At 33.2% G+C, this 16989-nt stretch overlaps 1 protein-coding gene across 1 annotated transcript in view; it reads right to left on the bottom strand.

Moving 5' to 3' along the window:
- LOC129221173 (uncharacterized protein CG3556-like) overlaps nt 1–10773 on the bottom strand; it is a 42796-nt gene extending 32023 nt beyond the window's left edge. The window contains exons 1-3 of the mRNA XM_054855625.1: nt 10666–10773; nt 7636–7808; nt 5011–5189 (exon numbers count right to left, since the gene is read on the bottom strand). Of these exons, the coding sequence (XP_054711600.1) occupies nt 5011–5080 (70 nt within the window). The 5' untranslated portion in view covers nt 5081–5189; nt 7636–7808; nt 10666–10773. The remainder of the gene's footprint in view (nt 1–5010; nt 5190–7635; nt 7809–10665) is intronic.
- Nucleotides 10774–16989: the final 6216 nt, after the last annotated feature.

Below are 16989 nucleotides of genomic sequence, written 5' to 3'. Positions count from 1 at the left end.
TATTGATTTTTTATTATGATATTTATTCCTTCATTTTATACATGTTCACAATACGTTTTCATAAATACTAATATAATTTTTATACAAAAAGAGTAGCTATGAAACAATATGTTTTCAAGCATTTTTTGAGAAATTTCAAATACCGGTATTAATACCGGTATCACGTTTTAAAAATACCGAATACCGGTACTGAATTTTTTTTGTCCGGTACTGCAATCCCTACTTACAACCCTGAAAAACATTTTCTGCATTTTGGGTTGGTTAAAAGTTAAGTCACAATAATACGATCTTTTTTTCCTTATCTGTAGCAGGGTGATTCGCCAGTAATTGACCATTTAGTGGAAGTCTCTACAAGTTGTAAATAATTTCACAGGAAGGAAACCAGGAAAACATTTGGAAATTTTTCTACGTGTTAATAAAATTATCAGGATAAACGATTGCTTGTTATTTTTCTGTTTTAGTTACTATTTCTCAAATTATTTTCAATAGTAGTTTAAAAGGGAGATTTCGCCAGTAACTGAATACTTACCTCCAGTAATTAACCAGCGCCCGCCAGTAATTGACCATTTTTTTAAACAGAATAAAAGCTAAAATCTATGCTATTAAAACCCGACTGTATGCATGTATCTATGTAAGGTTCACCTAAAAGCCGCCTCTGATTGTCTGTTGTGTGGTGTCATCACAAACGTCACGTGACCTTGATTATGATGATTACATGACAGTGATAAAAACAAATTGCCAAATGTCGCCAAATTTGGCGACATTTAACAAATTTTCGCCAAAAACTCAGCGATCTCTTCAACTTCTTGCCTAGCCTATAGACTTCTAACAGATATGACGTTATCACTATGTGAGCCGCCACAGGACCCGAATCTAGTTATCATAGGTGAAAGAATAATGCCTAAATTTTGAAATATCACTTTTAAATACTAATTATAAATAGAATATTTGATAACATAGACAAGGGGGCCAACAAGTAACTTTCCCTATGTACGTAGCGCTATGGCCTATCCGCTGAAGCAATTGAGCAAATATTTTAGCTGTGGTTATTTGAAAGTAAGCGCTCGAGTTTATGATGATTTTAAACAACACAGTATTCAAGTTTACGGTTACAAAGAACTAATACCCACATTTTCAAAAGACAACACCCACAATCAACTTACGCAAACTGATCATCGTATTGAAGTCCCACAAATGGCAATGGAGCTATTGGCGTGTGACAAAATTTGCGCGTTAGCAAATTCGAGCACCCACTGAAGAAACTCTTTTCACTCTGTATTTTCAATTCTTTTTTCCTCAAGCAATGATTTGCCCGTTGTGTTTAGTGATTGGTTATACTTCTACTGCTGTCTAACTGCGTGAGCTATGAAAAGTATGTCGAAAATCCTCCTTTTTTATATTGTAACTAGGACTGAAATTTATCATCTTTGCAAATGCTTTAAGCTTGAAATTTTCGTCACACGCCACTCGTTCCAACGCCCTTCGAGGTTTTTCAATCCGCTGATCAATTTGCGCCAAAAAAGTGGGTGATGCACATCGAAACTCTATTACTGTAACGTAACCTTGAGTACATCGCTGTTTAAAATCATCCCAGTATCGAGTTCATATGTTCAGATACCGTATCTAAAATTATAGTTCGATTGATTCGAAGGATTGTCTCTAGGGCTTCGTAAGTATGAAAACTTCCTCATTTAGCACCCCGTATATATATATATATACATATCAACATTTTTTTATACATATAATATTTAACAGTAGTGATGCACAGGTCATAACATGTCAGTTTTAACGCCAAACCCCTTTTCCATAACCTTATCCTCTCGAATCCACACTACTCCAATTCCGAGCAGAGCCTCTACACAGGGCGAGCCCCACTTACTGGTAAAAATACTTTCTTTCTGGATAAAGACCTGTTATATTTTATCTTAAGCACAAGTATGTTTGTAATCACTTTGGTTTTGAGAAAAACATATTAAAATCATATAAGTTCATTACTTCACCGTTCTTGTCAATTACAGGCATTGATAGCATTTTAGACAACCAGTAATTGATCACCCTTTAATCGCAGCATAAGAGGTTAGTTATTAAATGCATTTTTTTTATTTACTTAGAACTAGTGGTGCGACATCGATGGCAAAACATCGATGTTTTAAAACATCGATCTTTTTATTAATATATAACATACATTTTTGAGTATACTACACTAATTTAAGCAATACAGAATACGTACCTGGCGAATATATTGAAAATACTGAATCTCAAACCATGAATATAATTTAATAAGAATAAATTCGCAACATCTTGGTATTATAGCAGGACAAAAACTGATAATATAAGACAAGCGCTGATTAATACAAACTAGCTATAGTAATAGGGAAATATTTTCAAACTAAATGAAACTAAAAGTAAATTTACATCATAAAAGAATCTAAGAAAAAATGTATCATAGCACTTACCGTCAGTTTAATGATGAGAAAAAGTTGTGTTAATTATTTTAAAAATATAAAATTAATTCTAACCAGGGCCGGCTCTTGGGGTTGTCGACCTATGCCACCGCCTAGGGCGGCAGAGTTTAGATGCGACCAATTTCATAATGGCAAAATGTAAAGAGGCAAAAAAATAAGGGGGAAAGTGAAAAATTCAAATTAGTTCCTTTTTTTCCCTGTAGCTCAAAATCAGCAGTACATGAGAGTATGCTCGATGATTTAAGATAAAAATACATATAGACCAGGGGCGGCACCTGTCAACATCGCTTCTTTCAAGGGAGAGCAATCGGTAGGAAGAGGCATTGTTAAGGCGTGGTTGGGCAACCATTGTAACCCTTTTATTGGCGAGAAAATCCTGTACCGCTTGCTAATAGTTAGGTATATTAATATTGTTCGCCAAATGGGCAATACACTACCAACTAAATCCACAAATTTATATACTGTTTTTTCTCACCCCTATTTCAAGTAATGGAATCGATGAATCGGACGGGCAGCGGAGCTCAACTTGCCAGAGGTGGACAGTATGTGCTGCACTGTTTGCTAATAATTAAACACAAATTTCCAGTAGTAGAGGGATGACTTGTTGGGGGAATTCAATAAGTAACCCCAAATATTGGTGCTGAAAGTTTGGAGAAAAAGAAGTTTGTTAACTTTGTCCCCCAGAAGCGCATTTCTCTTATTGCAGACTGTCCCACCAATCGGACATCTCTGTCCGATGGAACATAAGTTGCCATCACTATCAAATACTTTAAAGCAACTTTTATCAGCTTTGAAATTTTAAAGCTATAATTTTCACCCTAGTAACATATAGGATTTTCCATTGGTTTAGGAACTGGAGCCTTGAAATAGACTGCAAGTTTTGGCACCAGACTACCAGTGTCAGGTTCTTCCAATAGCTTTGAGACCTCTTCCTCACTCTCTAGTTAATCTTCTACTATCTTGTAGTAATCTTCCCAAAAATGATCCTCTACACAGGAAAATTAATCTTATAAAGTGGGTGCAAAAAATGATTTTTTTTTTTTTTTTTTTTTGCAACTCCATAAGTAAACTTTATCTAGCGAGAAAATTGGAGCAAATTTTATGATAATTTTCAATTAAAATGCAAAAACATCAACATCGAAAAAACATCGATGGTTCAAAAACATCGAAAGTAAAACAAGCAAACATCGATGTTTTAACAAAAACATCAATGTTTCCAAAACATCGACATCGATGTCGCACCCCTACTTAGAACACACGTGGATGATCAGCATATCTCAGCAAAAGTCTACAGAGTTAAATTTAACTTCCGAAAATGAGATTAAACATTTCATCTCGTGACAATTCTCAGTAGAGAGAAAAGTGACTTTCTTGAAATGCAGATATCTTTGTAAGTGTACCGTCCTAACCTCCAATTAAAACTTGAGTTACAACTATAAATTATAACCGAGCAGTTCACGGGATGCTAGAAATTAGTTCCAGCAATCAGATAAAAAATATCTACTTTTTTATTCTTGTTTTGTACATTTTAGTTCTCGAGTGGTCAATTACTGCTTGTGGTCAACCACTGGCAAACCACCCTCTGTTATGTTTACAATATCAATGTTAAACATTAGCCAAAACTGTAAAATTAATTTTAAACACAAATTATTTTAAGCGAGGAAAAGGAAAAGTTCTAATTATAAAGGAATCTACGAAATGTATTTGATACAAAGAAATTCTAAAGATAGATATGATTCAAAGAATAATTACTTATAGCTACCTAGAAAGTAAGCAATTAACGTCAATTGATGCATAAAAATGTATGAACAAAAGACATATCAATTTCTAAAGAATAATAACTCCGACAGAACCATGCAAAGTATTAAATCCCAGTTGCAGAAACAGCGAAAAACTACGACGTGCATCGTTGACTCTTGAGAAAGTCTGCAGACTATTTCTTAGTATTTTGGGCTCGGGGAAGGAACGAAAATTTTTAAAGGAAGAGAAAATCTTTAAATTTTTAGCTAACCAAGATTTGTATCGTGTTTTCTGGGATTAATTCTTAATGAATAAAATAAAGTTAAGAATGAACTTGTATTAGCATCTTAGTTTTCAGCATTTTTTGGTGCCTATTTATGTAGGCTTTATCCTAAATCTAATGCCGATCAATCTTGCTGACTATTTTTGATTTTTAACCTCAGATTTTGATTTTTGATCTCAAAGTGCAGAAAAAAATTATGCTACTGGGCTCTAAACAAGCAACATTGTTTAATGTAAGATTTTATAAGTAAATGCCTTTTAAAGATAATATCGGCGTATTAAATTTATGATGAAATTTCTTGTTACCTAGTCCAGATTTCTCCCAAGGACAGCACTCGTACATTGACACTGCGGAACAGCCGGAGAGGTGATCCACCTCTCTATAATTACTATGTATTCAAGAGAGTAATATTGACTCCATGGAAGCAATTCCTTGACTTTAATATTGCACTTATATGTACATATCTGATGTATATATAAAAAATGTTACTGAAAAAAAAATCAGATTTTTCCTTCTTCTTACCTGTGTAATAAGTGATTGTAAATGCTCCTGAATGCGATGCATGAAGAAATACTTGAATTAAAAACATCATGAGGAGAGATTATCACGGGTAGATTTGAAGTGGTAGTGCAGAAAGAAGATACTTTTGTGGATTTGGCAACACCCCATTCAGAAACTTTAACAAAAGATTCGGAACAAGACTAAAATATAGAAGTATAGTCATTATTTATTGCATTGCACACCTGCAACCCTATAAAAATACAGTAAAAACCCCTCCTAACGGACACCCCTCTTATGCGGTCAATTTTTAATTCCCCAGCTCCAATGCAAATAACATTATCAAACCCGTCTCCTGCGGACACCTCTTTATTGTGGACGAAAAAAATTGTCCCGTTAGTGTTCCGCATTAGAGGGATTTTACTGTACATAAACAGAGTAATTTTAATTTCTGAAAAAAAAGAAAAAAAAAACGTCTGCATTAAAATTGTACATGGTATCAAATATTTTAAATTAAATTGCTATTAATGGTAAAAAAAGTCGATGGCATACTAAATGTGTCTAATAGACAATAGTCAACCAACTAAATAGTTGAATTTTTATGTTTAGCAAACAACAGAATATAATTTTATTATCAATAGAAATAAAATTGGTTTACAGCAGCGGTGTTCAACCTTTCAGGCTGCTAGATAAAATAAATCTACTAGTTTATTGGCGCTCTCAGCATCTCTGCTTCAATGAGATAACATCTGCCATATTCACTATTCCACACTGACGAGTTCCAATAGGAAACCGAAACTGCAGTCTCTGTATATAATAACCGGATGTTTGGTATGTTGCTGTTGCAAGTAGTTTTGACATATTCTTCATTTACGGGAGTTTAAGCACAAATTGTAGGGTGGATGCGTCAAACAAGACCATACAAACCAAAAAAGTTGCCCCCCCCCCCTTTTTTTTCAATGCAGAACAGCAAAAGTTTTATAGATCGTGATTTTGTCGTCATCAGAAAAATCTATCTGGTGATACAGCGTTTTGAACAAGCAATTTGTTAAACAACAGGCAAAAATGTTGCAACAAAAGATATCTTGTCAAAATTGCACAATCTTATTTTTTAGTAAATTTAGCATCATCGTGTTTTACAGTAGCTTACTAGTATAAAAAAGTTGTTAGTTGTTCTAGAAAGCCTAATTTATGTAGTTGACGAATTCAAAAAGAAATGCAGCTGATAATCGTAATGTTTTCCTGTGATTTGATAGCTCTGTAAAAGTAGATTGTAACTTAATAAGGCAATGATTGGCATAATTAGGACTCCGGTGTCTTCATTAAATCACCGAAGGGTCAGGTGGAGGATATGATCAAATACTGCATATACTGCACGTATGTGCATGAACTGTACTAAATAATATAATGTCCACCGTATATATGGCGGTGATCGCTTCTAAAGTGAAAGGAAGAAGACAAATTTATGATACTTATGCTTAAATATGTAGTGAAGTATGCCTCTAATAAAAGATTATATTTATGCGATTGTTTACTTCTTTATGTATTTCATGAAAAACTGAAAAACATGGGATGTATTGGAATTAATGAATAATAGGGTATATATATATATATATAATATATACTATATATATATATATATATATAATATATATATTATATATATATATATACGAAACGCATGAAAAATCCTCAAAGTTTTAAAATATATAAAGGAAATTTACATCAATTATAAACATTTGAAGTGTGAAAACAATAATTTAACTTGAACAAAAGATTGAAGTTCATGTACTGTATCTAAATTATAGCACAAATAGCAAATAAAGCAATTTTTAAAAGCATGCTACACCTAAAAATTAACAACGGTTAATAGAGGAATAACATGACATTCAAAGCATTCAAAAAATTAACCAGAAACGCTATGAAAATTGGTCAAAAGCATTTTCCGAGAAAATGTTTTGACCAGTTCAGTTCCAAAAGAAATCCTGCGAATTTTAGTTCATCACAGAACAAAATCTAAAATGGCTTTAACAGCAACACAAATGAAATAAAATTAAAATGAAGCAAAAATTGGTATTCGTAAAAAAGTGTAAAAAGTTAAAAAGCAGTCAAAACTAAGAATATAAAAAGAACAACCCTAATACACAAAAACATGACCTAAACTTTTAGGGAATACAAAAGAAAAGCTGAATTATTTTCAAAATTACGCCGATTCCGTGTAATTGGAAAACCCTTTTCAAAACCAAGATGTATAGCAGAGAACAGTTTTGAATTTCTTTAAAACTTAAATTGAATTGAATTAAAAGATTGAATGGCGTTGCTCGTGTTAAGTCCTGAAAAACTTGTCTATTTGCTGATATAAATAAAATGAGTACCCGAAAATCAGGATTTAAAACCGCAAATCACTAATAAAAACCTCAGAAGGAATAATAACAAATATATAAATAAAAACATTTAAGTAAATGATTTCAAAATAAATGTAAAAATATTGAAGCAGTTAAAAACAAGCAAAAATCACTCGTTTCAAATTTTAGTAACATGGGGAGGGGGCAATGCAATATGCATTTAGGGTCCAGATGATTTTTTGCAGGGGGCCCAAAAATGTTTTGATCCGGGCCTGCGCAAAATAAAGAATATGAACAAACTTACGCTGGAAGAAAATTCAAGTCTGTCGAATCTCAAAATTGCAACTGAATTTGGTGGAACTTGTAGCATCCAACAGAGGTTTTTTTCTTCTCTGTAGTATGAGTATTGGCTCCTTCGTTCTTGAAATGTTAATTTTGCAGGACCCTTTTTCAGCAGTTCACAATTTTCACAGAAACCTTTGAAAAAAAATTCACTGCATTTAGATTAGCACTGTTATTATTTATTGTCTTAAAGTATCAATGTAAATATAAAAAGATCCCAAACCAACAAAAAAATAAATAAATAAATAAATAAAATCTCATTTCTTCTTGTCATTTTTTGAACAGCTATCCATAGCCTTGTTATAGTACTTAAATGGTGACTGATTTTGTTGACATGTATAGTTTCCACTGATGGTTAGGTCATTACCAGAAGGCAAACTTATTTTGATTTGCTGTTTACATTCTGCTTTGGTTAAACTTTTCTCATGTCTTAATTTCAATTTGTCATCAGATCGAGTAATGAACCAAATGTCCCAGTATTGGTGCATCTTTTTAACATTACTGGTATATTTGAGGATTATTACTAACCAGGGGCGTGCACAGGAGGGGAGAAGGTACACTTGTTGTCCCGGGACCGAGCCAGAAGGGGACCCGAGATTTGTTTAATGAGGGTAGAAATGTATGTGACAACGTAGGGCTAAACAATGTGGAGGGGTCCGTAAAAATCATTTGTTACGGGCGCCAAAACTTCTGTGCATGCTCTTGATTCACTCAAACAAATAATAAATTACTTTTCTGATTATTACACTTCTCAATCACTTCAATACACTAAGCAAAGCACATATTTTTTGCAATAAGATTGTATATTTATCGCACTTCTTGTTACCACTCCCCCTCTAGTCACTTTCTGTCAAGATTCATCAACCCCCTACCCCCTCAAAGCTTGACATCATTTATGGGTAGCCACGTGTTAACGCATGAAGCACTGTCTACCACATTTATTTGGAAAACAGCTTTAAATAATTACAGATGAATTCTCGAAATACGTATGAGGTAAATAGGAAAACAATTTTTTTTTCATACATGATTCCATTCGTGATTGCATTAAAACTCTCAACCTTACCGAAACTGAAGCAAAACGGCTAATAAGAAGAAAACTTTCAGAAATCTGGTGATTGAATTCTATTCAAATTTTCATGAGAGTTTTCTGTCCAACTGTTTCCCAGGAGAGCTCTATAATCAAGACATAACTTGACCTGTTCTGAACCTGCTTTTTTCACGGTCAAGGAGTTACGAACAGGAAAAAAAAAAGGAAGGAAACCGCATTGGTTTCCCTTTATTCACCAAATCGCACCAGATTTAGAAATAAATTGAAGGACAACGATTTTCGCATCATTTCTTTTTCGAAAACAACTCTTTACTTAGCTCTTTGTTTAAAATAAAACGATGACTGAGCCGTTTATTTGTACTTCTTTCATCGCTATTTTGCTAAATGAGGTGAAGCATTTTCTGTGACTCATCATGCCAGTGATGCTTTGCTTTGAAACTTGCTTCTCGAGAGAAGCAATTTAGTGGAATTTTGCAAATGAAATTGGACAAAGATATACCACAAAGATACTTTTTTGTTCACATACCGTTTAAAATTAAGTAAGATATGAATTTGTGACATCTACAACATCTGCAAAAAGGTTTTTCTTGAAGCTTGTTTGATACAGTTTTACATAATAACTTGGGGAGTCCAACCCCCAAAAGCGATGACACATCTCTTCAAATACCACGGAGCATACATCCAAAAACAAGACCCCCAAAAAGGAGCAAAATACCCAAAAAAATTTCTTTGGCACAGTCAGCGCCATGACCCACGAATGATAAACGGATGAGGATTTCCCTGTTGGTGAGAGGAAATTTTTAATAATTTCTTATTAATTCCTTTATTTAACTACTCATTAGTCGATTTATTTTTGTATTCATTCATTTAATAGTTCATTTATTCACTAAATTAGAGAAAAATACTTTAAATAATCAACGAGAAAATATTTCATTCGAAATAAAACAAAAAAAAAAAAAAAAGTTTAAAAAACTAAAACCCGACTACGGCGAAAACACTAAAGGGTAATAAACAAGGTAGCTGCTGTTTGATATCATTGTTTTATTGAGTAACACAAGTCCTTTTATATGTTAGATATTCCTATTTACTTAGTTCCATTGGCATCCTCTGTAACAATCTGAACAATGACACTTCGCATAGTTTTATAAAAATAGTCTTTCTTACCTCATATGAAAGAAAAAAATTACAGATACAATGAATTTTTTTTTTTACTATGATGTCCCTAGTTTCATGGAATTGCCCAAATCCTGTTTAGTTAAAATGTCAACATGCATATAAACAATAATTCATTTTTTCGTTATAGTATTTAAACTTTTTTTTTTTTCAAAGTGCATGAATGTCGGTTTATAAAATCAGCGACTGTATAAAATCAAATGTCCTCAGAATGAATCTGATTTTTATACGCGGCGGCCACTGTATTACTAAAAAATTAAAAATGTCACCAACATGCACTTTCCGCGGACTTCCCTCATAAAAGTGCTTGTGTGATGTGTGACTGGTGCTGGATGCGTACCTGTTCGTTCGTAGCATCACCGTTTGTCTATATTCAGTTTTACTGTAGCGCCATTTCGTTAGCCACTATTGCCAAACCAGCACCAGTCTCCCATACAATCTACAGTAATCTGGAAATTTTGGATGAAGTTTTGCGTTTTAAGTTCATCTATGTTGGTGTTTTTAATGGAAAAACGTAGTTTTACACCTCCACTCTTTTCAAAAGTAAAATCTGCTTAAGTTAAGAGTTGAATGAACGCAAACGATTTTTAACCACGGCGATGAAAATTTGTCCTCGTAGTATATATTAAAACAACGACCTAACTTATACTCGTTGTCATGGTAATTTGAAAAATCAGATCGATATCAACTTTAGTTAAGTAAGGATAATAATAAGCAAATCGTGATTGTTGAAAAAGAAAGGAAATGAAAAGGGAAAAGAATTAAACTTACATGTTTTGAAACATATTATGACAATGGCGACACGAAAAACTGAACGCAGCATTATTGTAATTCTATGCTCAGGGAAAGTTTCGTATGTTATTTGATACTCTTTATTTTATACATTTCTACAATCTGATGTTTATATGAACTTCTGAACTTGTAATCTGATAAGATTAGAAATTCGAAGTACTGTAACTGAGATTTATACATTTCAGAAGAGCCACTGCTGCTTGAACTTTGATACTCTAAAAAATGTGCTACCATATAAAATTGAATAACCTATAGAAGTCTTACAATTCAATTAAAGAAATATCAATCAACAGGTATTATTTTTAAAGCCAACAGATGGGGTTTTATATATTTTAGTCATACTTTCGTATTTACTAATTGCTACTTCACCCAGCTCTGCTCCGATTTCAAATTCATCGTGTCAATCCGAAGCCGAAACAACGAAACAAGCAAGGTAAGTGCGCCAAATGAAGCAACACAAAAGTTCATGGCCAACAATTTATGATTCAACTAGCAAAAATACCCGGTGTTGCCTGGGTCAGTAATAATTGTGAGAAACAATCGCTACTTTCATTCGTTTTCTATGTTAACTGAAAGAAGTCGAAACACACCGCTTTGACGTGATTAAAAATCGAGCTTCTTCCTTACCCATAAAAGTAAAATAGCAATAAATATAAAGAGCGAAATATTATTCAATTAGAAATGAAAGCACGACATTTAAGCGTATAAAAATTTGAAGAATTTCTAAAATATGAACTAACAAAAAAAAAAAAAGATAACTAAAAATACAAATACAAATACAATACAAATACAAATGTGACGACCAGCAACAGGCTCTGGGCCCAGCTAGGCTGGTCCTGGTCAATTAATTAGTCCCCAATGAAGATCAATGGCCCTCTTAAAGCTATCCACTCCCTTGCTCATTACCGCCTCTTCCGGTAAGCTATTCCAAGTGCCCACGACCCTGCTAAAGTAGTAGTTTTTCCTGATTTCCAAGTTAGCCTGAGATTTAAATAGCTTAAAACAATGACCCCTTGTCCTGCTTTCCCCGCAAAAATTTAAACCATTTACATCTTTCATTTTGATAAATTTAAATAACTGAATCATGTCCCCTCTGACTCTCCTTTGCTCCAGGCTATACATGTTAAGCCCATTAAGTCTGGTATCATAATCTAAATCTGAGAGTCCCCTTACTAATTTAGTTACCCTTCTTTGAACCCTTTCCAATACAAAAATATCTTTCTTCAGATAAGGCGACCAAAACTGAACAGCATACTCCAAATGAGGTCTTACTAAACTCCTATATAAAGGCAGAAGAACTTTCTTAGATTTGTTTGAAATAGATCTATTGATGAACCCAAGCATTTTGTTGGCTTTGTTACTAGCAATACTGCACTGTTGACTAAACTTGAAGTCCTGATTTATAAAGACACCCAGATCCATAACATTTTCTGCCTGATTTATGACTGAACCCTGTAAACGATATCTCATACGCTTATTTCCATGACCTAAGTGTAGCACTTGACATTTCCCTACATTAACTGCCATACCCCATTTATCTGCCCACTTAGTAATATGATCTAAATCCTCTTGCAGCTGTTTTACTTGTTCTTCATTTTCGACAATCCCCATAACTTTTACATCGTCAGCAAAACAATTCATGCTTCCAGAAATATTTTCATTGATGTCATTCATAAACCGTGCGCTCATATACCGTGCGCTTTATTTAATTAAATAGTACACACACACAAAAAAAGGAAAAAAACTCTACCATGTTTTCCCAAGTGTGCAAAAAGTAGTTTCCAAATGTTTAAATGACTTTAAACTCATGTTTGTTCCGGAGAAGCCTTGATTCAAAACTTTCAATATGATTACTATAAATATTGATGTTGTAAGGCAACGAATTTTTGTAACAATGGATTTTATTTTTAATAATTTAATGGGGAAATTACATGAAATTTACTTTTTTCCATCATAACTCTTTTAAACTAAGTTTTTTAGAAATAAATTATAGTCTATGTTGCTTCCTGATAATGTAGCTATCTGGGGTGAAAAAATTGTTAAAATCGGTCCAGTAGTTTTGAAGTTTACCCCGGACATCTTTACATACAGAAGTAGCCATTTATGTATACTGGTGTTCGCCCAGTGGTCGAAATTCGACCATATTCATGAATGAATTTTTAAGAAAATTTATATGAATTTAACTATTTTCAACATTTTTATTTCTACTCTTACTCATGTTTACTGCATTTCTGAAAACATACCATTTTTATATGGACACACAATACCACAGTAATAATTTATTCCAATTTTGCTTTTTATCTGTTTATCTCAAAATAAATGGATGCAAGGGGATATTTCGGTAATGGGGTCGTTTCCGAAATTTTCAAATTATTTTTTACTGAAAGAGGATGCTTAAAAACAAAGGTTTTAACCATTTTTAAATAATTTGAAAAAAAAATAATATTTTTTAACAACTATTTTAATTGGTGTGCAGATTGAAATTAAAAGCGATAAAATGCCACTCATTGATGCCATTAGCGCACAACGCAAATTATTATAACCCGAAAATGCGGTTGAGAGCAAACCGTAAATATTTAGCGTGGCAATGGAGTCGCGCACCAAAGTACATCAATTATAATGTCATAAAGACCACTTCTTATTTCCAAAATCGGACAAACAAAAAGTTTTAAAAAACAACTGTTGAGAAAATAAAAGTTTTTTTTTGGCTCAACATTTTTTTTTTCTTATTCTATCTATTTCAGTGACTAAAAGTAGTACTTTTGATTGAAGGAAACAACCCCATTGAGTAATTGGTGCGGTCGACAAATTGCTGGCTTGAATAATTTAATTTTGGATATCATGTTGCTTTGTGCTAACCCTATGCAAATAAATATTTCCCTACTTTTTGTTTACGTATGCAAAGGAAAAACATTTTTCGCGCTGGCATTGGAAACAAAAAGATTGACGCCAATGGATAAAAATCAATTATCCAATTTTCGAAATCTTCCCGTATGAAATGAAGCATTAAAACTCAATTTATACGTAAAACTTCTGTGTGAACAATGTTACTTATAAAACGTCTACTATTATTGAGTAAGTTGCTTTTTCGTCATTAGAAATATAAATTTCCAAGTATCAAATGAACGAACTCTACTAGTGCAACATATAACTGTCCATTCAAAAACACTGGGCGTCGTAAAAATAGTACAATTTTTTAAAAAGGTCGACTTTGTGATTTGTTTATGGTTAAGGGCGGTGCATAACTGATGTCACACTTTTCAACATTTTCGACCCTCTCCCCCCTTTGTCACAAAGTTTTCACTTCTCTATACCCCCTCTTCCCGTTGTCACATGTCACGCTGTTTTTCAAAAACGTTCCTATTAAAAAAAAGGCTTGTTGTCACTTTCACCCCATTTGTATGCTCCTCTTGTCATATCCCTTGTCACAAACTGCTACTAATTCGTGAACCCCACCTTAAACCGGGACTTCATTCCTTGGACAGCCCCTATTTTGTGGCAATTGTTTGCAAATATACATTTCCCTACTCTTTGTTTTCGTATGCAAAGTAAAAACATTTCTCGCGCTGCAATTCGTGCCAAACATTTGACGCCAATAGATGAAGAGCGTCCGCCAATTTAACAATTGTCGAAATCTTCCCGAATGAAATGATGCCGCAAAACTCAGATTATACCTAAAACTTCTGCATGAACACATTTCTCTTAAAAAGTTTAATATTATTGAGTAATAAAGTCAGAACAAACAACGTAAGTAGAAGCACAAATTTGTAAATTTGCTTCTACTTACGTTGTTTGTTCTGACTTTACTATTCAGCACAAAGGTATTTATTTATCTTATTATTGAGTAAGTTTCCTTGACCTCTGCCGTTAGAATTATTAAATTCCAAACAGTCAAATGAACGAATCCTACTTGCTACATTAAAAATTGTCCATTCAAAAACACTGGACGTCGCAATAATAGTGTAATTAAAAAAAAAATCGTGTTTGTAATTTGTTTACGATTTAGGGAAAAACTGACAAATACACTTTTATGCTCCTTGGGCCTTGTTGAATAGTCATGGGTGCCATCTATAGGAAGGTGGGGGAGGGGGGGATCATGGTGAAAACTGCGTCATTGAAATTTTTAGGAAGGTTGTTTCAAGGGATTTTTTTTTTCTTTTTTTTTGGGGGGGGGGGACACCGATTTTGAGGGTTCTTCGTAATATTTAGGGAGTGCGTCATATGGGCACCCCTCTTGAATAGGAAAATTACACATATTAGTTTGACCCACTGGCCGATATTGGTCCATTGAAAGATCAAGTTGTTGTTTTTAATAATTGCAGATGGTATGTGTGACTCCAGCGCTCGAATACGCTACCTTGCGGTGATTTTCAAAATTACAGAAAAGGGTAAAACATTGCGTTCCACGTGTGTCTGTTGAAGTAAACATAGGTAATTTGTTATCAGTATTTATTTACGCATTGGATGTTTCTTAGATTGTTTTCAGCAACAGAAATTGTTTTATCCCATAATGGTATTCTCGAGTTTCTCAAAATAATGTTAGTTTCCATTATTTCCCTCTAAAAAGTGAGTTGATTTGTCCTAAATATCGAAAGCATAAATATGAAGAAGAAAACTCTGGATTAACATTAAATCGGAGCTGGATCGGCATGAAATTAACAACGAATATGCTCGTCTGTTCAAAGCTTTTTTTTTTTTTTTTTGAAAGAGGAAAAAGGTTATCAAATAATTTTTTTTATTGTTTTGTGTGAATTTGTGTACGTATGAGTTTTTTTTTTTTTTTTTTTTAATAATTTAAAGCTCGAAAGGAGGATTTGAAAATATTAGCTGAAGAATAAGACTTTCATCTCCGTCTAATTTAAAAATAATTAATTTAACTAATCTTATTTCCCTGCAGCATTTAATTCGAATGGACACTAAGCAAAATATTTATTGAAAATATTATCGCAGAACGAAATTAAAAATGTTCTAACCGAGAAAGAACGTTTTTTTTTTAAACTAGCAAAAACAAAACTGAGAATTTTAATCACCAAAATAGTGCTCCAACTTTACTTTATTGCTTGCATTTTGGCGGAAGAATTTCGCCAAAAATTTGTTTAGGGTTATAGTTTTAGTATTGTGCAAGCAAAGAGGCGAGATTTCACTTATTAAAAAGGTAGAAAGATTACAGAATTTAAAAGTTTAAAGAATTATGGAAGATAAATTAAAAAGAAAACCACCACCACACATCCGTGAGAATTTTATTGATGATTTGCTCAGCATGACTAAATTAAATCATTTAATTCAAAAATTAGGAACATGTGAAACAGAAATAATTAAAATTAACCGATTCGGCAAGTATCTAAACAACTCAGCTGCAAATGTAAAACAGTTAGCGCTAGACAAACAAAACAAAGAAGTACCATCTTCCTCTTTTGATAATTAATCGAATGATTGATTATCAAAAGAGAATCCTCTTTTGATAATCAATATAATTAAATTATCTAGTATTAAATGTTATTCTTGTCAGTCTTATGGTCACAATGTAGTTCCGTCAAGAATTGATATAAATATCGGATTTAACACCGTGGAAATGGCTGCTTGTGAACTACGAACTACGTTTTGCATTAATTTCTGACGTTTAGTAATACTTCTTGATTTCTCATTTCTTTCTTCGTGAACCAGAATATCCATAGGACTTAAGAATTAAACAAAAGAATTCAAAAGAATTAAAAAAAAAAATGCATACAACCAAAAATTACCTTGCTTACTAGCATTTTATGCACTACAGCATGCGTTTGTTTTACCTTTTTCATCCGCCATTTGGACGGTGTCTGCAGTGTCCCCTATAGTTTATTGGAGTTGTGAATAGCTTAGCTATACCATATCCACAAAATCAAAAATCTCCGAAAAGTCCAGAAAAAAAAAATGTAGGTTTCTTAAAATCTCATGCACTGCGAAATTTAAGCACTTGAGTATATGACAAGGAGAGACTTGATCGACACTGCACCAATGACACTCCGAAAATCGTTTTTCCTCCTGTTGGAAAGCGGAGGATTAGATGTGTCCTCTGAGAAAGCTTGAGAGAGCCGTTTTTCGTCTCTTATGGATGAAGATCGATTTTAATGTCTTTACAAATCGTAACACTTGTTTTCAAGATGAAAGCTTAGCTCATCAAAAGCAAAAAAGTCTTGCACGTTTTTAATGAATCGTTGCGTAGAAAGTTTCGCAATCCAAAATATTCTACATAATGTTTTATGGGATTTTGTACGAGCTAAAATAGTTTATTAGAAACACGATCCAATTTTGTACCTTCAACAAGAG

The sequence above is a fragment of the Uloborus diversus genome, chromosome 4 (assembly GCF_026930045.1).
Source record: "Uloborus diversus isolate 005 chromosome 4, Udiv.v.3.1, whole genome shotgun sequence".
NCBI classification, from domain to species: domain Eukaryota; kingdom Metazoa; phylum Arthropoda; class Arachnida; order Araneae; family Uloboridae; genus Uloborus; species Uloborus diversus.
Note: the sequence above shows the minus strand (reverse complement) of the source record. Positions and strands in the feature narration are given on the sequence as shown.